Source organism: Danaus plexippus (genome assembly GCF_018135715.1).
Source record: "Danaus plexippus chromosome 9 unlocalized genomic scaffold, MEX_DaPlex mxdp_26, whole genome shotgun sequence".
Lineage (NCBI taxonomy): Eukaryota > Metazoa > Arthropoda > Insecta > Lepidoptera > Nymphalidae > Danaus > Danaus plexippus.
Window position 1 is genome coordinate 1,114,379 of NW_026869848.1, and position 25,146 is coordinate 1,139,524.

At 31.8% G+C, this 25,146-nt stretch overlaps 1 protein-coding gene and 2 non-coding genes across 5 annotated transcripts in view; 1 reads left to right on the forward strand and 2 right to left on the reverse strand.

The window, feature by feature from the left end:
- Positions 1-25,146, forward strand: part of LOC116767620 (uncharacterized) — a 186,563-nt gene that overhangs the window by 5,939 nt on the left and 155,478 nt on the right. For 2 of the 3 annotated variants that reach the window (XM_032658023.2, XM_032658026.2), the window contains exon 1: positions 7,859-8,108. The exons of the other annotated variant lie outside the window; for it this stretch is intronic. In XM_032658023.2, coding sequence (XP_032513914.2) covers positions 8,071-8,108 — 38 coding nt within the window. In that variant the 5' untranslated portion in view covers positions 7,859-8,070. Of the gene's footprint in view, positions 1-7,858; positions 8,109-25,146 lie in introns of those variants that run through there. 3 annotated transcript variants of the gene reach the window in all.
- Trnae-cuc (transfer RNA glutamic acid (anticodon CUC)) lies at positions 3,068-3,139 on the reverse strand. Its single transcript has one exon. It is a non-coding gene; the product is annotated as a tRNA-Glu (tRNA).
- Positions 3,687-3,757, reverse strand: Trnag-gcc (transfer RNA glycine (anticodon GCC)). The gene has a single exon. It is a non-coding gene; the product is annotated as a tRNA-Gly (tRNA).

The following is a 25,146-nucleotide window of genomic DNA, read 5'->3' on the forward strand; positions in this document are numbered from 1 at the left end:
TTATCCTTAGATATGTTTTTCTTGTTATTAGTGTTACACTCATTATCCTTCTTACCGACTACGCTGGAAGATTAATAATGTTTTTATTTTTATTACATGCAACATTATTATGATGATTATTTTTATTTTACGTCTCGAAACAGATGAGATGGGTGACTTCATTAATTTTGTAAATGTTTATTAGAATTTAACTCACGTGATTCCTGAGGTATTAGAAGTTACAATGATTTCGTATAAATATAAAAAAGATATTTATCTTATTGTAACTAATTGACGCCACCTACTCGGATAAAATTCTTGTAATACTTTTCTGTTGTTATTGTTCTGTTGTTATTCAACTTTTCTGTTGTTATTGTATGCGTTATACATTTTGTAACATTGTTCGACTGTTCGATGGCGCGGCGCGGCGTGTCCCCCGGATCCAGCCTCCTTTGAGAGCGCCAACCCCGGTACGTAATTGCACGTTTTATTCTAGAGACAGCTTGCCCTGGGGACTCTAATATAAATTATAACATCCAATAAACAGAAATTTAATCAAGTAACGTATAAGGTACATTCACAATTACAACAGCTTTGTATATTATTATTATTTTATTCATATAAGTATACGAAAATGTTAAAATTAAACCGTCCGTTGGGTTCTAATTTGTGATAACGTTTAGTTTAGAGTTAAGGCGGAGTTAAATTTAAACAGGCTAATTAAATGGTTGAATATAATTTAGAAATAAAATAAAAATCTTGGTTTAGATCAAACGCATATTTATGTATGCAAGAGATTGTATACAAAACGAAATTAAAAAATCTCGGTTAGGAAAGTCAAGAGTTTAGTTATAATTTTCATGTCGTATAACGCAATAATAGTGCCCCCTTAAACCTACACCTGGGTCGCAAGTCCCAGGCACTGTTGAAGCTCGTCTCCCTGCATCATGGACCCGGCACCCGCACGGTGAGTCCATGGAATATGATAAATTGATAGCTTTCTTTGTTTTTCTTTATGAATATGTAAAATAAATATTGTAATTTTTTTAAACTATTTTTCCCTTTATCTAGACCTTCAAGCAAACACGCTATAAAAAAAACACTTTCTTAAATCAGGCTATTAAGGGTTAATAATCTGTTATATATATGAATGGATAAGTTAATTTAGAAATAGAAGAAAAGAATAACGAAAAATCTAAATCGTTGCAAACAAGCCATCGTTGCATAACCGCCGCGCAATCCGATATTGATTGGATAAGAGGGAAGGCACTGACAACGTCCTCGTGACACTCACACTGACTATTTTATGACGAACAGTTTGAAAGTGAATGTAATAATAGCATTATACATTAACAGTCTCAAAGAATTAATATGATAAAGCAAGTTAAATAATGAAGGAGTCCGCAGGTTAAACAAACGCCTCAAAGTATTTTTGCAACGCATAAGTTAAGTTTAATCTAGCACAAGGCGTTAAACGCTGTATCAATATAATTGCTGTGTCTCCTTCGGATTTGTTTGTTAAGTTAACAAGCAGAAATCAAAGTTCAAGGTGACCCGAGCGCCTAGTTACATCACCCCCAGTTTGAAAGGTTTGCGTGGGACCTCTCGTAGCTTGGGAGCTTGTCTCTTGAATCTATTATACTATTATTTTATGAAATGATCTCGTATAATACGAGTTTAATTTAAATTATTCTTGTTAAAGTAAATATTGAAATGTATTGTTGTATTAAAATGTTTTAAACGGACTCCCAAGAAGAATATATCGCCGATTAATTTGACGCTTTTCATTCGCCTGCTTTTACATGATTGTTCTGACAATAATTTTATAATTTTTTGATATAACAGATCTAGTCATTCAATGATTTGTTTGTTTTATAATATTTAATATACAATCTCTTTTATTGAATACATTTTTAATCTGTGCAATGCTCTCAGTCTACTTTTGTTATCTACATTTTGACAACGTGCTGCCGAAATTACGAAGCGATCGGAAACTGGTTGGAACTTGGAAGTACTTTAAGTGATTTATTTCAAGAAAAATCTCTGAGATCAATGAAATCTGTCGAATATAAAGTTCATTGTTCGTGTTTATACTTAAAGACGAGTTTTTCCATTTTATAATTGCTTTTATTAGATTTTAATCAGCACTGACACGAGATTTATCAGGCGAAATTGTGATTTAATGATAATTTGAGATACCCGCAGTAAGGCTAGTGATCGATTTGTTTACCACATGTTGGCATGAACACACTACATACGAACAGTTTCCCGTTTCTTTTTCACAATCTATGGTATTTAATGTCTGAAGATTTACAAATGAAGAACTATTAACTCTACGTGTGACGATATAAAGTTTTGTTAAGCTTACTGTACTCATCCTCTCACGTGATAGTGTCTAACTAGGTTATGAATGAAAAACGTCTAACGCTCCGTGTGTAGTGTGATTGCAAACTAAGGGCAAGGTACAGTTCAGTGTCTCAACTTATTAATTTAAGGTACAGTTCGTTGTTGGTATCACGTAATATATAGAGAATTTCAAGCAAGAAATAAATGACAATGAAAACTAAGTTTGAATAGTTCTTGTCATATGAATACGAGGTTTTTAAAAGCCGTAAAACATTCACGGTTGTCGAAATTATGCTAATTATATTTATTATGTAACATATTGGAAGAAGGCCACGTTGGATAAACCCACGCTTAGAATGACCAGATTTTGAAAACCTCTCGAGGACAAACAGATTATATATAAAGAAATAAGCAGGGAGAGATGGTACATAAGTGGGAAGATGGATTTGCCTTAAAAATGTTTTATGTAATGGAAATGTAAGTAGAAATTAAGTAATGGGATTCTATCCGAGTTAGCTATGGTTGCGGTTGGTGTAATACCACGGCTAACCGCTCCGTTGAACCTGGGTGGTGAGGCTGCCGGGTTTGTAACGGTCTGGTAATGGTACGCTTGTCTTAATAACTTATAACGCTTACACAAGTTTTCTTCCTGTTAACTTGTTAAATAATAATAAAATTCAATAAAAAGTTATTTTGAACTTTATTGATACAATAATACTAAAAATTATTAATAAAAAAGTTATTCCGATACCGGGAATCGAACCCGAGCCTCCTGGGTGAGAGCCAGGTATCCTAGCCACTAGACCATATCGGATTACACTAGCATTATCAATTTATATATAATATTTTTTAGTACCATACATTAAAGATATAATATACATATGTATATATTAAATTTTTATGTTTTCAAACAAATTATATAGCGTTAACCTACCTTCAGAAGACGCGGTCAAATATTTTTAAGTACTAAAATGTTGTGATACGTTCCCATTTAATTTAAACTGTTCCGGAATATCACAGGAAATAAAACTATGCTTATGAACATAAAACCTAAACGATCATTAAATATTCCTTTAAATAATAATTTATGTATTATGATTTGTGTTGTGTTGAACAATATATTTAAATCCGGATGAGACATAAATTGTTGTAAGTGGGATGTGTAATTTTAACTAGCATCGTTTTCCACTGACCTGAATTATGTTGTACGCTATTTTAGAATACCTAATAGCTACGTGTGCATATCATGTTTGTTACTAATATTATTCTGATATAAATATTAATATAACATAAAAAAAAACATTAAAAATATATAAAAATTATAGAGTAGAGATTTTGTGAAATCGAATTAACAAAAATGTTGCATCGGCCGGGAATCGAACCCGGGCCGCCCGCGTGGCAGGCGAGCATTCTACCACTGAACCACCGATGCTCTAACTGAGTGTTAATATTTTTCAGTATCAATATGGTCGTGTCGTATAATGTACAAAACAAGATTTAGTTGTTAGTATGTGTTAAAGCATCTTATTATTTCCCACAGTTTCTTCAACAAACCCGGATGTTATTGTGAATGAGTAATAACATTATATATTGTAAGCTGTCTTAATGTAACACGAGCCTAGTTTGATATAAATTGCTGATTCCTGTTATTTTTACAACAAACAACATTATACATACAATATTAAATAACTTGCTTTTAGAAGGGCCGATATAAAATTATACCATGTTCCATTTATGGCGTAGTCCTGTAGTGTGTAATTCTCAGTAATCTAGCTTTAGGCAATACGAATAGGCTGGGATTTACTTCAAGCCATAGTTATACCCTGACGATGTACACATTGTACAGCGTACCTCGTTTACAGCGATTGAGAATAATTGTGGCGTAAGAGATTTACAGACAGATGAAAATTTTATTATTATTTACATTAAGAGTTTGCCAATAAGTAGGAGAGCGAATGAGGCAATATACGGTCTATTATATCGTTAAAGGGCCGCAAGATGACAGGATGAGGCAGCTCTTAGACTAAGAATGTCAGCTACGAATGACATTGTGTGTATTTAAATTCAGTTATATATGTCATGTCAAATTATACTTTTTACCTTAATTTTATTGAATATATATGCATATATAGTTAATATATAGAGGTTGCTTGGAGTGAGCCATTTATTACATTTTTAAATTATCGCCAGATTATATGATACATACAAAGAAAGCTCAAATCCTATATTACACAGCGCTTTAAATCACTCGTTATGCTTAAACACATTTTTCATATGCTTTAGTATGCGGAGAGACGAAGTCGCATGTTCTCGCTGCATTTATTATGACTCTCACAAAAAGTCCAATGAACCTGAGTAACTGCCGCCAGCGGTGTTGTACCTATTCATTTGTTTGGTACCAGCCTCTAAGGATTTGGATATGATGCCATCTAATTATTGAAAACAGATATAGATATCGATTACTTTTGATTGTGATTACGATAACTATATAAGACATTAAATTTCATCGCATACGAGAACTTGACATGAGAATCACGTATATTTTATTTATTGTCTGTATTTTGACAGTGACGTTTCCTTTAATCTATGGCGTTGTTATAAAGAATGACCAAATATCATGATGATCTGAGAAAAGTTTTTAAGAGCTCTTGTATCTATTTCAGTGCTAGAATTTTATGAGAAAATTCATTTATTTGCTTTGAGAAGTAGACTGTTAATATTTTATAGTGTCAGAAAAATATTGAAAAGACTAGAACGAAGTAAAACTTCATGGCTGAGTGAGGCTACTTTACAATTTATAAGGGCTGCCACTACCAGGTTTTTACATTAACAAAAAAATAAATCACAAACAATTTTGACACTGATTGCTGTTTCCGATAAAAGAATAAACTTGATAGGGTTGTCAATATGTTAACGTGTCTTGAATATGTAAATTGTAACCTGAGCGTGTCAGCCCTATCCTAATATCTTGACATTTCCCCTGAGTGGTAACCGCCCGACCTAGTTTCCTAAGACCGAATATTCTAACAGCCACTTTTCCACTTTGTCTTGGCTTTTTTGACGAAAGTTTGAGATGAAACTTAATATTTTAAATTTCATTTTCCGCTGGAATACGAAGTTTATTTTTTACGAAAAAAATATATTAACGTTTAACTATGATTGAGTTAAGTATGTCCACTGTTTCGATTGCTCCTGTCATTTATTTATGACATTGTCAAAATGCTTTGAGACTTTGATTCCGATCTATTAAAAAAAATGAAAAAGAAGTTTCAATGATTATTAAAGTTGTTCATGCCTTCTTTTTAAAATGACAGCAATGTCAAACAAACGCCTGGATAAGATTTGAAATATAAAATGTGGGGTGAAAAATTCTTCGACACGTATGCCCTGAGAAAAAGCTGGAATATAAAATGCAGGTGGAATACCATATTCCAGAGGTTAGAGGTTACAAACCTGTTCTATGGATTGTTTGCTGTATATTTCTTTTTAATTCATGAACACTTCATGTTATCTGTATTGATAACATATATTTTTTTACAGGACGCTGTAATTTGTAATTGCAAAGACGTTTGGGTGTAATATTTGTTTGGGAAGCTAATTTTAACAGTTTCGATTAGATTTTGGACATAGTGCACTAAAAATATTATGGTAATATTAAGATAAAGTTAGATAACTGGATTATTACATAAGTTTTTATGAAATGAAAGTAGAATTGAAATTATTACTGTATTAGTAGTTTATTACTATTTATTTGGAGATTCCTAATGCGGAATGTTTCAGCTTCGATTGTAATACATTTTTATTATATATATTATGTATTAAATATTTTTTTTCCGTCCTATAATTTAAAAGTTATTCATTGTCATGATGTTAATACGTGAAGCGAAAACCTTGTATCCCTTTTAAGAGGATCGCGACAACGGATGAGCTCGGAATATAACACGGTCAGAGTTTATGTAAAGGAGAAAGGAACAGAGTTATTTCTTATATTAAATCATTAACTAAACATCACAGACACACACACACACACACATGTATATAATACGTCAATCTGTGAAGCTTAACTGTATTGTCACTAAATGTCAAACCTAATGACGTTTCTATTGCACTATTGGACTGGAAATAATCAATTAATTAAAATATCGATTTTCCATATCGATTGTATAATAAAACGACAGTACTAAGAATCTAAATATGCTTAGTTAAAGAACATTAAGTAGTTCATAAAACTATTATATAATGTTCCACTTATACTATTTCCTTGTATTCTCTAGGATTCCTTGGAAACCCTTAAGTCATTATTGAGTAAGTGGGGTTATTTGTGGTGGAAGTTACAATGAAGTCATTACCTAATCTTCATACAGACTGCTAAGGTTCGTGATGGAGGAGTTAAGTTGAACGCGTGGGAACCTTCCAACCTGCACGAGTGAGCCTTCCTCTCACAATAAGGACCATCAGATTTATAATCCTTACGATTTATGCACATTTTTTTTTTAGAAAATTTTAAATTACTTTATAAAATATTGAGTTGACCAAAAAATCGATTATTTAAAAACTACATCTCGCTCGCATTGGTGATGTTAGTCGATGTGATATAACTGTCAAACTGAATGTATTATATCTCCATCATCTCCATGGCTATAAAACATTATCTGTGATTAATACTTTATTCATGAATATTAAAATAATGGTACGGTGATAACGTTCGTGTTTTAATCTACGGTTATTATTTAAATTCTCAACACTGTCATCGAAACATAAAACGAGAATCGGTGTAATCTGAGCAGGACAGTCTTCATTCCAGCAATGAACATCTCGCCCCTAATTATTCAAAATTCCTCAACAGGAACCTTATTTGGGACCACAACAATGGTTTTGGGACATTAAATTTGTCGTTTTATGGTTAGTTAAACTTGTTATTATATATAGTTACGCTTGATGTTTTTTTTCTACACATTTTTTATGCTTTCTATTCAAATTCCACATCCTCTTTATGCTATACATCTACTGTCTTTGTCTCAACATCGTCTGAAATTAGGTCGGGCCACGATTCACCGAGTGACTTCCTTAGATGCCATCGATTTTTCTCACACAGCTCGTTTTGCATTTCCCTCACGTCACAACACCCGACGATGAAAATGATAAGTTCATAAAAATAGTCTCTCGGATTTCAGATGTGTGTGTGTTCTTTACGTTTTTTAAACATCAACTACCTACTCTTAAACTATATTTTTAAGTATCCAATAAATATTTTAAATATAACATGTGATTTATCGTAAATTAAGTTGAAAAAACTCTTATCAATTATTTATAAATATTACAATAACATGAATTATATATCATAAAAAAAAAATTCTATTTAAAAAGCGTCTTAAGAACGTCAAAATTCGAGTATAAATTCCGTGATTATAAAGATAAAACGTGAACGATAAATGCCCCTTAACAAATCAAAGCGCTCCATTCAGCTCCAACTAGCTAGCGAGAGGTTGACATCTCAAATTTATTTATACGGAGCCACTAGTACAGCTGACAGCTGCAGTTTGCTTGTAGCTTGAAATCGCCAGTCGCTCAACGGACGTCTACGTAGCAACACGTCTTTGAAAAGCACGGAAAAAATTGGATCGATAGAAAAAAAAAGTGTTTACAAACAGCATGGGGTAATTATAATTAGATGCGGTCGAGGGTGCAAGTTATTTGTACTTACTGAAGTGTTGTGTTAGTGATGTGCATTGGTTCCATACCAAAATGTTCGGTGTGTTCATGAAGAAGTGGAAACCTAAAAGGTGAGCACTTCAAACTAAACCTATACAGCACTAGACGTTAAATACAACCGAATGTTTGTAAAATAAAACCTACGCACGCTTGATATCGCTATGGCGTATCCCAGCGTTACATTACTATGAAGGTTGCTAATAATTTGCTCGTTAAACACAATTATTTGATGATATGTGGTAAACGATTCTAACTGTTGAATCAACCGCTGCGAGGGTTGTCGGAAGTGTATAAAATAGAAATAAATAATCACATATATACAACCGCGTCGTATTGAAGGTAGGATGAAAGTTTAGAAAAACATTAACACCTGTCTGATAATTTATTGTATAGTTGTAAGTCACAGCCCTAATAGAAATCGTCTGCGTGGGCGCAGTCGGTCTAATACAGTATAAATATTCCCATATTACGAATATCACAAATATAAAACGTAATTTTTCCACACTAATTTGTTTATTAGACAGTTATTGTTAAACAAAGATACATATCGCAAGAAATAAACGATTCAGTACAACTGTTTCCGTATAAAATACAAAGCATTATGTAAGTTATTGTTTAAATTATTTTCTATATATGACACACTATGTTTAAACACGTATTTTGTGTGACAAGATATAGTTAAGACGCTTTATGCGTGTCGAGTTCAAGTAAATTAAGGTATTTAAGCAATTATTTATAACAGATTTCGTACGATTTGCAAGTATTTGATAAGTATAGATTTTATATTAATAAAGAAATCACTTATCCGATTACATGTGTAAGTTTAAATGTATACTTAATTTGTTATTATGTATATCAAAGATAATTTTTAATCAGTTAAGTTATATTGGGATAATTCTTTGTCCGTTTATCCATTATCTGTGCTGTAGTGTCGTTCTGCAGGTGATTTGAGTTTTGTATATATAAGGGGCTGGTCAGAGGGTGAAGTCTAATTGAAGTAGGGTTGAAAGGATCCGTTAGGGGCCACATACGCGTATTATATTTATTTTTTAATCAAACATTCGTACTAATTGCAAACTTTCTCATTACAACCTATTAGTCTTCATAGTCTGTGGTATGATTTGTAAATGAGAATGTTTTATATATGATTGTATAATATAATAGATTTTTTTTTAATTATTTAAAAATATAGTATGTTTAAAATACTTTTTCTGTTGATGGTAAAACAATTATAGCATTTTACCTGACATTGCTTGCGAATACCGCGAGTTTTATGTATAAGAAAAGTTTAAAATAGTATTTTAAAATTGCTAAGAAATATTCTCTCTATGCGGCTTCTTGCTGCATAGCTCTTTCATTGTCTCCGACATTCCGAGTGCTGTTTTTTGTTAAGGTTTGTCCGGTCGTCTTTGTTGAATTCCCGCTTTGAAATTATCTAAAATATATTATAAATGTGACTTATATTTTTCGGATTATACTACGCTTATTTTATTATATTAAAAACTACGTACTCCCGACATTTCGGTTACTTTTCAGCAACCGTGATTTTAAAATAATAAAATACGCGTAGCATAATCCGAAAAATATTAGTTACGTTAAAATTAAAACTACCCGCGAAAGTCTTAGATCTTATAAAACATTTAAATGAAACTAATATTTTGACCGTTACTACCGTGATCACGGTTTCTGAAAAGTAACCAAAACGTCGGGATTATGTAGTTATTTAAAATAATAAAAATCCGCGTAGTTTATCCGAAAAATATTAGTTACGTTAAAATGAAAACTACCCGCGAAAGTCTTAGATCTCATTAAACATATTAATAAAAACATATACGTGTAATTTACGTGTCTGGAAGCTATTGTTGCTTCCCATTCATCACGTATCACGTCCGATTTTCGATTTGTATAAATAATATCATTACGTTTGTGACATTAAAAATGTTTTGGAATGTCACATTGAAAAATCCACACGTGTGTACGTTGGGTAGAAATTTTTATTTTATAAGTCACTGTGACAATACATCGGACAATGCTGGCTTGTATCCAAAAATTACTTATTGATAAATGATTACTATAATTGTAGTCGGACATGACTATTCTTTTTAAATAAACATAACAATTCTTCGTCATTGTTCAAGTTAAAAATGTGACCGGTCTTTGTGTTATATAAATTTATTGACAAAATCAAAAATATTCTACGTATTTATAAGCAAATTTACAATATCTTTATTCGTAAATTTATTTGCTGTTTCATAGATTGTACTGTTTGGAAGTTATGATGATATTTTTTTCATTAAAACTGATTTCCTAGGCGCCTTAATCTGTTACACTGAGATGTGTTTAAGTAAGTGTACTGTGCCGTACAAAGAACGCATTCCGAGCCGTCTTCTATGAAATCGTAGAAACTTTAACACCTGGCGCGAACTTTCTTTTTAAATGGAGTTCCGTATGTTTCAGTTAAGTGAAATATCTTGTATAAAACTTAAATTTCCTTTATATTTTTTTCATGTACAAATTTAGCATTAAAGAAGCAGTATTCGTGAAATTTTATTACTGATTCCTAGGTGTTTTTTTTTTCGGGAAATTCATGAGTTTAATGATAAAAAGACGTAATTTATAATGCAATATAATAATCACTAAATATTGCAACGAACTGTGATGCTTAAAATAAGATCTGAATCAAAGGGACCCCTACAGACCGTGGGACCTTTCTTCACTTTTAAGATAAAGCCGAGATAACATTCGACTCCGCGTTGAAAGACGTATCATGCTTTTTGAAAGCCTTAATTAACAAACAAAAAAACATTAGGTATATTGTGACTATCAAAGTAACTATTCTCCGTGGCTGAGGTCAGTGACCTTTTCGTATCCATCGATATGAGTGATGTTTTATAATACGAACCAACATATGTCAAATCCTGGCTCTGGCTGCACGGAATTGAAGAAAAGATTTTTAACAACAAAACATACTTTAATAAAGAATATGTGTTGGTTAAAAATCTAGGTCACGACTTAGAAATCGATCAAATCAAAGAATTATATCAGACTACGTGACGTTGATCTCACAAGGACCCTTAGTTAATGCAGCAAACGGCGTACCCAGCGAGTTAGCTCCTCGAGAATAAAGTGGTGGGGATAGGGCCTTGGGATGTACTAAACTATCGATTTAGTAAATAACATGGCGATTATTGTAAAATTATATTATTTAGATGTGATAGTGACGCATCAATGGTATGCAAGCTTCAGTCCTCATCAGGTCTACCAACAGTACCTCAGTTCTCAGTACTTATTATTTCATAAATCACTTTGTAATTTGATATTACGCTTCATATAACGGTAGTGGATGATTTTCGATTCTCATCGTGTTCGTGTAATAAAATTCGTATGTAAGTAAATAGGTCGTAAGATCACAGAGATTTAACGAACAGGTTTCAATGTTGGACCTCTGATAAATGGTTTGACAAAACTCTATATCGTATGTGATAAAATCGATACTGGGAATTCGTTTTGTATGGACGGAAAAGAAGTTTCCTAAGAAGACCAGAACAGAAATAGTCTGTGTAGGAAATTATGGGTGTGAATGCGGAGTTCATTAAATTCAGATATGACCTGTAGCTAACACGGCGCCGAACTATTAAAACGTAGCTTACGTAACACGTACACACGCACGGAGATTGGAGTGTCTGAAGATTGTTTGTCTTGTGTAAATCAGTCCGGATACTGCATCTTTGGAAGCTGGATTGGTTTTCATAATACCTTCAGATACAAAAAAAAAATCTTAATTTTATAAAGATATGTGTTGATTGTTGACGTGAAATGAGTAGGCTAGCATTAAAATAACTGAGGCTTGAATTTATACACGCTAAGTCCGTTAATAGTGAATGACCATTCATTCATTTTTAACAGATTTAGCGTTTATTTATTTCCATAAATATTCTGACGAAACAATGGCTTGAAGTTCCAATATCCCTTCTTTTATAAGAAGACGGAATGAACGAATGAAGAGTTGGTCATTAATCAATTATATATTTACATATATTTATGTTCTTCTGCACGTCTCCATTTCACTGGTGGTCCATGTTTACAACTCTCTTGATATTAATTACAATCACCATCACAAATAACACGTCAGCTGTTCAGTTCCGTGACGTCAGTGCAGTGGAAACACGCCGAGTAACTAAAGATGTAATTCAGGTGTTTGTACGTATTTTTTTTATGTCTCTCTTTGTAATGTTTTGTTTACTTTAAAATAATTCTTATATTAAAATGATATAATAAGGTTAGTCATAGCTATGGTTTTCGTCACAGGAGATTTGTTTACACACGAAGAGAAAATTATGCCGTTAACTTTGACCTGAAATTTTAATATATACATATATGAATAAATAAATGATTTATTACTAACGGCAGGATTTGCACCTGTATGTTTCGATGTATCTCAATACAGTCTTCTTGCCAAGTAAACTATTCCCACCTATGCTGTGACGTAATAATGTTGTCTTCTTTTTGAAGTGTATCATAATATAATAAAATATTTCGATCTAAAGAAAACTATTCTAAAGTCACTTATGTTATATTGTTCGAGGTACAGTTTCAGTCTTGATTTTTAATGTTCAGCGTTACATCCTGTAATGTCCTACAAAATGGCCTACAAAATATAAGTTGATACTTAAATGTTGCCATTACAAAATTACATTGGTTCGGTTTTTTAATTAATTTTAATCTGCCATAAAAATAATTCTAAGGATTGTTGTATTATGCACGCACGCATGGCGCCACTTGTAACACCATATCAGTTAGTCGGAGCCCGGAAGGCGTAGATAATTTTTATTTCTTTAAAATCCATTAAAAATTAATTCTTAAACATCGCCCGGCTGATCCATCGCTACGGTGCTTGGTCCGTAAAATAAGAAAAGTGGAGTCAAACACAATTAACTTAATAAATACGCTAATAAATAATTTCATATAAGAATGAAATGTAACTAAAAGTATTCCCATCTAAATTAATAAAATGACATTCAACAAGCTCCTAATTCCGTCATTCACACTAACACGTAGAAATGCAAAAGTGATTTCTCATTTTTTTATACCTCTCACAATTTTCTCTCAAACATTACGGTATAAAAAAAAATAATTATTAATTTCTCTAAAACCAACTCTATGTGGTTATATCAAGGTTCATTTTGGAATACGGGGAGCTATTATAATGCATGCCAACAGTTTGACATCGCTGCATTCATACACAATGCCAAGGTCAGACCGTGAGGAATTCATTGTATTAAAATTATCCAATGCGCTACTGAATACGGCATACGCTTACGAGATAAGGCTGAATACTTAACAGAACTAGGCATTTATATATAACGGAAAACCCAAGAAAATTCTTTAATAACGTGTATTTTAACCTCATAATCAATTTATAGAAACTCTACACAAACTTTTCGTTTCTAAAGCTGAAAGAGTTTAAATTAAATCATAACAAAATCAAGTCACGTAAGTATCGACTGTCAAGTAACAAAAAAAAAAAACTTCGGCAAAGAACTTGAACATACTGCCATGAAACATGTCAATTTATAAAATGTATATAGATGAGAAGTCGTATTTATTTCAAATCATGATAAAAAATTTGATTTTCACCTTCTGTAGTCAAAGTTCACGGACAATGTCTGTCAATTTAGGTACATTATTAATACCAATGAGCTCTATTGGAAGTTACCGCGTAAATAATTTGACGGTTTCTTGATCCGCCATTACCTATTTGACCTGTTTAATGGATCTTTATGACGTAGTTTTAAATTCAATTTCATTTCATTCAATTGTTTAGCTTAAAGATGGAACCGAATTTTATAGTATTTACATTAAAACGTCTGTTAATTTTTTTTTACATTAATCCTTATTTTTGTTATGCCCTTAATAGTCGAAGTTTGATGTTTGAAATCCAAAATGGCGGACTTGCTATTATATGAGCGCATATAACATTATTCCCTAAGAATAAATTTATTCGATTGTGAATTTATTTTCCACATAGTAAAATGAAGGGCTTATTATTTTCTATTAAAAGATGCGAGTAGAGATAGAAAATATAGTACTTTAGACGAATATCCATAATTCTGATGCTATAATATTTTGATATAAAAAAAAAAATTACTAGGTTACCACAAATTCATATATATGTTATTGATAAAGGTATATAAATCTTGATATAAATTATGATTAGTGGCAATTTTAAAGGTTACATTCAAATTCTTAATTCTGTTAAATGAATGTAAATTTTAAATATATTTCATACAATAACATTCCTATTCGTATATAGTCGTTGTATACCTTGGTGATATCCTTCATTAATTTGTTTGTTTGGATATGGAAAGTATGTTATAAAGATATGTACGTTTAATAGTATTCATGATACATCGAGCCTTTATGAAAGTAAACACACAATGAAATCAGGCGAACAGTTTAAGACAAAGCCACGAAACATTACTAAAAGGTTTAATTAGTTTTGCAATGCCAAAGTTAACAAGCTGTGTGAAACTTGAACAGGGTTGCCAGATAACATCTACAACTAAGAAACTACATAAAATATACATACTCAAAAGTTATTATTAATTATTTTATGAAAATTAAAAAGGACGAGATCCTCGCACAGAGTTTGTAGAGATATTCAATGATTTTATATAGATTTGAGAACAAAAAATCTATAACAACTAAATGAGATGTCACAAAATATGTTCTTTTTTTAAATATTTAGATCCTTTGACATATAATATATCGATTCAACTTTACAGTCAGTTTAGTGACGTATATTTAAATGATGTAAAGCATATTTCGTCATCCCTAAACCGTTGGTGATAAACTGGTTTAATTTAAATCAGGTTAATATCTAGGCTAGATTATGTCTAAACGTTGCTTCATAACGAATCGTTAGGTAAGCGTCCTCTCGATACCAATATATTTAACTATAGCTAAACACGCCGATAATGTTTTATTATAATGAGATCTAAGACTCGCGAGTATTCATTTAAATGAAACTAAAATTTTCGGATTGCTACGCGCTATTTTATAATAATGATTTATTATGTATATATAAATATGTATGTTTGTTTTTATTTTATTTTGACTGTAAAATCTTTGAATAATATACGAGTAAATGAATAACTATATCATAGTTGTTTGGATAATCGTGTATAATTTCAGCGTTCTAAAAATGGTAGTTATCAGACAGTTTTGAGATTAATGTATTTTGATGTATTTTCTTTTTTAAAATTTCAATCATCCTCAATAATAAATAGTTATATATTAATGTTATATAAAACCGTAAATGTTTACGATCTATTCTCAACATTAATGAGTTGCCGCGTCCCCATGTTTATTGTTCGGAGCGTTTCTCTTTCACGCCTCTTATGATCCACAGCCGACTGTCGAACTTGTTGTGAACTGGCTGTATGGAAACAATTATATGAAAAACGTGACAATATCATTAAATACGTGAAAGGTTTATTATATAATTTTTATTATTTATATAAAACCTCGTTACTTTGGAGTGTATTATTCGTTTTTATATTATTTTCTGTTATTGTTTAATCAAATTTACTAAAGATTTGTATAAAGATATTGTTTTAAACGATTGAAAAGCTCTCTTTATATACAACATTACAATTCAAGGACTTTATTGACTTGTTCCGGAAGGGTTAAATCTTGTTTCACGACTGATTTGACCCTGAATTCTCTGAAGGGATGTCGTTGGATGAATGAGGGAACGGGAAGCCTTTGGACGAAACCTTACCTCTTCACTGCTTTCCATTCCCGCACCAATAATTCAGTATGGATCACTGGCAAATGCGATTTTCGGAAGATATAAATTTGTCAAACATATCAAGCGTGCAAGTTCATTATCTAACCGCTACTGTCTTACTAACTGACCGTATTGTTTCGCAATATGCACAGCTCTGGCATGTGCATTTGTGCATGCTCTGTCAGCACATAACATATCAAGGCGGAACATGTGCACAGTGAATATAGCTAACGTAGGTTATTGAATGAGAAACGGTAAAGGTCACGTACGAAGTGTGACGACGAAAACTTGGACTAACAAAACTGAAATCGTAGTGATATAGATATCACCCATATTTCATGGCCAAAACATCGTGATGACGTATGAATGAATGTTTGTTTGCTTGTTACTATTTTGTCCTAAAACTTTTGGTGAAATTGCTATAAAACTACAGCAACCCAGCCTACATTTAGAGATAGCAAAAAATTTAAAATTCTTGCTTGCTTTAAAGTCTTCTCTATTTATCGTGACCCTGTCTTTGAGAAGGATCAAATGGATTGGTGATTATCAGATAATTGGATAATTAATAAGACATGAAGCTGTAGAAAATGGAATATTCAATGCCGTACAAATATATAGGATTTATTATGGATTTTAGTTTTGTTTCATAAAAAACTACTATTTTTTACAAGGAAAGTGATGATTCGTTTATAAATGCGTATTCAGGGATATTACATAAAAATATATAATAATAGCTATATTATTTTTTTAATAATTTAATACGTATGTAGAAAAAAATATGAAAACGAAATACATATTATGATTTAAAAGTGTTTATATAAAATATAAGGGAAATGATGCTATCGCTGAAGCGAATTAAGGAAAAATATTCTGCTTTCGCGTAACCTTCATTTAATAGACATAAATATTTCTCTTAAAACAAACTGTCCGTCTGTACAATTTGATGTGTAACTCTTTATAAATAGTAAGCTTAGATTAAAAAAAATATATACGTCTCTTGGTGTGTGTTCATGTAATTTCAAATAGAAAAAATGCGTAAATAAGAGTTCACCTTAAAAATCATTTGGTTATGTTACGGACGCGTGGAATTTCTTCCAAATATGGTGTTACTGGGTCAGACATAATTAATCTTTATCTATGTCTTGATTTATATACAAATAAGATTTTATTGCTTGTGAAATTTATTGTGTGCCTACGCCGCGCCCCCGAGGTCAGTTTTCGTTACACCCACCTTAGAATTGCGACATCACTTCTTTATATATATACGTATTATTTTTTAATATATAATTTAAAATGTACCTACTATTATAATTTCTAAAAATACTCCAAAAACATATCGATTAAAACCACAGCAAAGTCCATTGCAGTTTTCATTATAATAAAACACGAGATTTTAAAACTCTCCCCAACAGAAATCAAAAGATAAAAAAAATTGAACCAGTGAAAATATTTATATATATATATATATATATATAGATATGTGTGTGTGTGTGTGTGTGTGTGTTTATTGTGTGAGTGTTTCTGGTCATATATAAAAATAACTGAATATTGTTTACACACACAGAGCTGGCCAGCCTTGATCTCCCAACTTGATACAATAAATCAATACTGTTTACATGTTCTGTCAACTTCAAACGTAACATAACTATATCGAGGTACTTACAAAGTTTGTTCAATTGCATTGTGATTCAAATCGTTTTATACGTAATAAAATCTCACAGTTCTTAATAGTGTCCGAAAAATTTGTTATTTCGTGTAAAATACTAATAGTAGATTTACACTCGCGTACGAGTCGCGAGACGAGGCACGGGCCGGAGCACAAAATGTGAGTGTAAATAGTCGCTCGCGCCTCGCAGCGCTCGCGTACTGCGGTGCGAGCTGTGATACGAGACGTACACAAGACGAGGTACGAGGCGAAAGTGTAAATGTAGTATTATGTATATACACTTCAAAAAAGACAGTTGTGGTTGAAATGTTTTAAAACACCACACACAATACTATAAATATAGAACAGTACTGAAACACACACGATTCATAGCATCGTATATTATATTTATTTATTACCTTATAAATGGTCCAATTAGTACCACTTAAATAACCTCAATCAATCAATCAATCGGATCAATATTGTAAATCCAAACGCTATTGGTTACGATATTTCTTTAAAACTTCACATCGAATATAATCTATCCAGTCTATAATCGGAACAAAACGAGATCAAATCAATATTCCTTAATCCATATTCAATTTTGTCAAATTTTTGCATCGTATTACTATTCTGTGCCAATATTTTTTTGAAGAATTTTTTACATTATAATTGGGAGATAAATTTTATCTCTGTAAATTAGTTCTCCCTCCCTTGCCCCCGTGATGGCTTGATGTCTTCATCTTCCACACACCTCTGTCTCCTCTTGGTCTCATATCCTCTCCAACAGACACCAGACATCTATTCTTCTTCCTTCAGCCCCACCACCTATGTCCATTCTCATATTTTTCCTGAGAACATTCGTATCTCGTTTCCTAACCTGATGGCACCATGACGATTGCTTTCTTTTAAATTTTCTGTCTCTTCCTCCACTCTCAAACTGTCTCTGACACACTCATTCGTCACCTCGTCTATTAAAACTCCCCAAATCCATTCCGGCATGATCATTTCTCGTCTAACCAACATTCACTTCTTACTGGCCAAGTATATTTTTAATTTTTTTCATATATATAAGATCTCCTTAAGTTATCAGTAATAGCTATCGTAATTTTCAACGCAGGAATCTTATTAGATACGTTCAGATATTATTTGAGACTATTTTAATTTTAAGCACAGGCTTTGACAATGTGAGCATATAACAAAAAATACGTATTATATATTAAATGATGTTTGTTTTAGATATATTCAATAGATCATTATTTGAAATGTCTTATATTGAAAACAATGGTATGAAAGGCTGTGTTAGAACGCCCTTATATGGCGTCGAGATAACGAACGATAAATGTAGAAATATTGTCAGTAAAAAGTTAAAGATCTGAGATGAGATTGTAATTGTTTGAATGAAAAATGGAAACAATGAAGCATATTATATGAAAATGTTCATTGTTTCACTTTTGAAGCCTAGTTTATTTTCAGATTCGTTTCGTAACGATCGTTTAATATTCACGATGGTTATTTTAATTTAAACGGCCGTTTAAGGTGATTAATATTTAATGCTATGTATACATCTTTTTATATATAAATATATGTATACACACCTGTTAATAAATATCAAACACTGCCTATACCTTAATCAAATTTCACGGTTACTAATTTATTTGTTCAGTGTATTCGTAAAGTGTATTTATATTGCAATAGAAAGCGAAACACACACAAACACACCCACACATACACACACACACACCAGGTATAGTTTGAGGTGTTCACCCACGCGTTGAAACAAGAGCATTCGGAGTATGGCCCCTCAATATATCTGCTTACCGCAGCTGTAGACTGTGTGGCGCGCTGGCTACGCGCTGCGAGAGGTCTTGATACTAGCCATTCATTATAATGTTAATACTTTATATTAAAACGACTCAACAAAGTGCCAAGAACGAAGCAAAAGCGAGTTTAGGAACGTCAAAGGTTATATTCATCATCATCATCATCATCATCATGGTTATATTATGAAGAGCATAAAGATGTTTATGATTGAGGCATTACACACACTATCACAACTTTAACACACACACACACACATATATATATATATATTTCGCTCTAGTGTGTGTTTTCTCAATAAATATTATAATTAATGACGTTTCCATTCTACTATTGAACGTGAAATAATCTATTAATTAGTGGAGTATCGATCGGCGATATCTAGTTTGTATATTACGGAAGTTTTTAATCTATTAGTATTTACAATAAACTAGATGTTTGTTGAAAACTATACCAAAATTTAAGTTTATATAACAAAAAGAAAAGATCGTGATCAGATATGAAAGCTAAATAACAATAAAAATATATATTTATTTAATTATAAGACAGACATTTCAATAACGTGAGTGTTTATATAATTGTACATCGTAAGATAATCGCTTTATTATTGATCGATATATCAATGTTATTAACTTATCTGTTTATAAATTCAACACGTAATGCTACTGCTGACAACCCTTACCACGAGTTCTCACAGTTAGACATAACTTTTAAGTTAAGTGATGATATGAATGTAATTATATGAAGAGACTAGACACTCTCTGTGTACGAATCAAACGCGACTCGTGGTAAGAGGTCATAGGTTATTTGCGTAATGTTCTGATCGACCTCGCTTGATATAAACATGTCTTAACACTATATATACCATATTTATATGTTTGTTAATTTTTATTATATACTAATGTATCTAGAAGGTCCGGTCCTGCCATCTATTGGTTAACTTCATTCAGAGCTGAGAGTGCCGTGGGCGTATCGGAACACTAAACACAGCAATAATCACCTTAAGCCCACACTGCGCTCAGAAGTCCCCTGAGGTCAAGCCCCTTACTAGTATTCTGGATTTATTGTACTTTATAAGTATTTTGTAATTTCCTCTTACATCACCAGCTCAGTGACATTATCCACAGGGTCTATACCTTGTCGTTGTAAGCTGGTACTGGACACAAAATATTTAAGTTAATTTGTTTATTATAAACAAATACATCGTTTTTACAGACCCACGAATGATCTTTCTTGTGAAATTTTACGTCTGTCAACTGAACAAATCACTTGATTGACTTCAGATTTGTTATTAGGATAAATACATAATGAAAATGATCTGATATTTAAAAAAGGAACACTTTAAAATGGTAAGAAATTCTCAGCTGTGGTCAAGTGAGAGCGGACGAGCCTTTTCTTGAAACGGGTACTTATTATCATAAGTCTTTATTCATAAGGCTTTGTTTACACTAAATAATTATAACAACTTAACTTTTATGATGTCTAAGATTCATGTCAAGTTTAATGCGATGTTATAAGGTGAGAACGCTTCCGTTAGTTGAACCGTTAGCGTCACTTAAGGGATAACAAACTCGCTCTCGGCTACCAAATGAGACTATTACTGTTTGGACTCAATCTAGACCGAACAGAACTAGACCATGGCTGACTATAATTTATACAGGATGTTTTTAATTTAAATATAATTACCTATAACTTTATTAACATGGTAAAAGACAGTATTTCGGAAACTTTTTCGTATATTATAGTGTCAAAATTCTATAAATCACTACATCTTAAGTCTTCAGAGTTATTAAGGCTATCCGATATTCGTAACTTTTGTCATTTCTATATACGTTCACAATATATTGATGGCTTAGTAATAAAACAATGTTATTGTTGTAACTATTATATAAATGTATACTTACGTACTTTCTTCTTAGTTATTCTTTTCTTAATTCATGAGTGGATATCTTAACTTATTTTCTATTCTCAGCTGATTACGTCTTAAGTTTTGTCTCTTTATTATTATTTTTTTGTGGTTCGCTCCAAAAATATTATATATTATATTAGTTATGTGTATTATTTTATGCATTAATAATATTTGAGGCAGCTGGACGTATCTTAATTGGACTATCATGAAGTGACAGAAGAATTAATTTATCTCTTTATAAAATGATTTTTTTTTTGTGATAATATTTTTATAAAACATAATTATGAATCTCATCTCGCAATATGATAAACTTAAAGCGAGAATACACTTTGTATTAATTTTTATCTTAATGTAGCCTTCGATACATAATTGGCTATAAATATGTCTGGGCATAGGGAAGTATTTTATCGATAACTCATTGTTATCGACGCTACAGCGGGCAATTAAATATTTTTATCGATGTCTCAGGCGGAAATCACTTAAGCCTCTCAGTTTATTATTATTGAATAATAGCTTTGAGATACAGCAAAGACGTAACCGTACAAATTTTTTTCCATTATACTATACGTCTATTTCAATCCATTATGTATATGCTCTTGAAATTTCTGTTGTTAATGTAACAGATACGTAATTTTAGTGCGTTCGATAAGATCCAGAAATCCACGGACGAATGGAAATCAATGGGATATTATGGAAACACCTCCAAAGTATTCGTCTGATTTGTTTATTTAATTTTTAGATCGATTTTTGACAGTTCATTTCCGCTTTTCGCGAGCTCCTCCCCTATCTGGCTTCTTTGACTTTCCCGTTTGGAATATTAGTAATCAATGTGCATCGTGTACCTTATATGTGTTATGTCTTATCAATTTCTCATGACATACCGTGATAGCTCTATTTGAATGCCTATCATGTTGTCTCTGATAACACCTGACCCAATTTGTGACATCAAATTTAAGGCCACATGTATTGTAATCTAAGGCCTTGTTTGTGTACCATCTCTATGTAGTCACGGCTATTAATCGCGCTTCCTTCAGCAGTGTTCTTGATTTTTTATTTGCTCAAACGTTGACATGAATCCCCCTTGGTGGAGCGCGCTGCAACCCGACACACGATACTGCCTTTTACGTCCTGTACATACGTGTTGTTTTAGAGTGATGTTATTTGTCTATCTGTACACTGTACAAGTGGTAATATTTATAGCTAATGCTAGCATTATCAAGGCATTACAATTTCAATATGCTTAGGGCATTGGCTTGTCATGCGGGTCTGATAAGTTTTTATGTACCTACATGCACAACTAATGAACTGAGACACAACTATTGTCAAATGAATCTATGAATCGTCTTATGTATTATAATAATTTTATAGTATCTGATCATTGTGCCAAGATTTGATAACATTTCTGAACTTGCTTAGAAGAACTTATATTAATTACAAATATTAAACAAACTAAAAAGTAAATAAACGTGGACTTCAAAAAGAAAACTTCTGAAACATCTCATAATAAAAGTTTGTAATTTTTTTAAGAAAGTCTCACATGTGTGTGTGTAAGTATACGGGCACAATGTTCGAATACATATTACGCCTATTTTTGTATTTATAAAAATATACTGCAAAGAAATAATTAAGGAAAATCAGATTTACTCATTGTGTATATTGATACAGATGTATTTCAATGTGGCTTAATAGATATCCCAGCCCCAGTCTGATAGAGAGATTAACAGGAACAACCCGCGGGATTTCCACTTGTTCTGAAGATTCGCAACAGCTTTGTATCTGTTTGATCGATATTCCAATTATAAAAGAATCGATACAATAGTGCTGGAGGGTGGTCGATGAGAGGGATGTGCATTGTGTCAGCACGTGCGCTAAATACTTGCCCCTAGTGCCGCATTGTTCAATAAATTGTTTCCTACTTATCCGCCTTTTGTTACGATTACAAAATGGCGGTTATGTATTCGGTTAATATGATATAATGTTTCAAAATTTTAATTGCATTATACATATACACGATACAGGCTCAGCCTAGCGTGGACGACGACGTTTTTTGTAAAAATGTCAATGGTTAAATTAAATAAATATATTAAAAATATTAAATTTGATGCAATTTCAATAGAAAATATGTGTTATCATTTCTATTAATAATACCATTAACTACTGCTTTGTATATACTACAGATTTTATTTACCAGCATCTTAAAATAAACAGGAAGCAAGATAATATTTATTTAATTCGCATAACAAACTAACTATGTGTTAATAATTATTCCCACTGGCAGTAAGTTATATAAACACAAGTTGAATATTCTGAATAGTATAAAATTTTTGAAGCTAATTTTTAAAACCCGTGTAAGTTGTAAGTATTCAATACAATCTCATTAACTTAGAGCCCGTCTGCTTATTTTTGTTTCCCTAATGGGTTACCGCTAAGTGACGCACGATGTGTCAGGTAACAGGCACTACACGCTTGTTTGCACCAATAACAATCAGAGACATGCAAATTATTTATTACGAATTTAAAAACCAAAAAACTCATCAAAATTAAATTTATGATAAAATTAATATATAAATATTTCATACTTTTACTTTGTTTAATAAATTTCAAATAGTTAATGAGATCTAAGACTTTCGCGAGCATTCATTTAAATAAGACTTATATTTTCGGGTTTGCCTACTGAGAGTTTTTTATTATTTTAAGTTATACAATCTCGACGTTTCGATAGTAGATTTGTAAATATTAGTTTTATTTAAATCAAATAGTTGTTATTGGTCATGAAATAGTCTCATATTCACGACGGAACTATAGTTAAATTAATATAAACCATTGGAATGTTCCACAGCTTTTTTCTATTCAATAACTATAACCTCATCACAGACAGTCACACGGAATTATTTTATCAATTTTTTTTTTAATTCGGGTCGTTCATAATACCTTTTTTCATGCAGATAGTAAAAAGCACATTTCGATATACCACCGTTATAATTACTCTATAAAAGTATTGGCACTCGCTGTACGAGTATATAATTTAAAATTTTGCAAGCGTAATTTAGCTGCACTTATAACGCTGGGAGTGTGGCCAATCGGTAATCTCTTGATAATCTATGGATGGATCTAGGTTTTGTTTAATGTTGTGCTTATAATGAAATAGTGTCGTTCGAGTATAACAAAAAAAAACTACTTGGGGTCGTTGACCTACCGTCCGTCCGTCACAAATGAGAACCGTAACCCCGGTAACGGTTGTGGGTTTCAGCAACCCGACCCGAGACGGTCAATTCCTACCCATAATTAACATCACTTAGTCTGAGATTGTATTGTTTTGAATGTATTTTATATTATATATTCCAAACATTATTTAATTGATACTTTATGTACAAATTAAATAGCGTTGTTTTGTTAATAAATTCACATACTGGAAGCGTCAAAACAAAGATTGACAATAAATTGGGAGAGTGGTGTCAAAGGTCGACCTTTCAAAGGCATCTATTTCGCTATCATATTATGGCGGTAGTCACGCGATTCTCACCACGTGGGATGTGGTAGTATCAGAATCTAAACTCTATTCCAATGGTATAAATACTATTTCTCGCTGTTTCTATCTATTTCAAGGACCCAATTAACTGGAGAGTATGCTTTAAGTCTGTACAAATTACCTATTATTCAATTCTAGGCTAATCTAATTAATAGTTTTCTCAGATATACAAAAATCACCGAAAAGAAAATTTGTATAATCAATCAAATAAAACATATAAATGTTTCTAAATAAAATTCAATATTCATATACATATTTTAATGCATTTTTCATCGTACCTTAAATAAAATTATTTTTAGTATAATTTAAAAATAGACAAATGTCGGTACGTTAGAAACTAAAGTTTAATTTTAACTATAACCTTCGTCAGCGTTTACATACACTCGTTAGTTTTAACTGCATTTTGATTACCT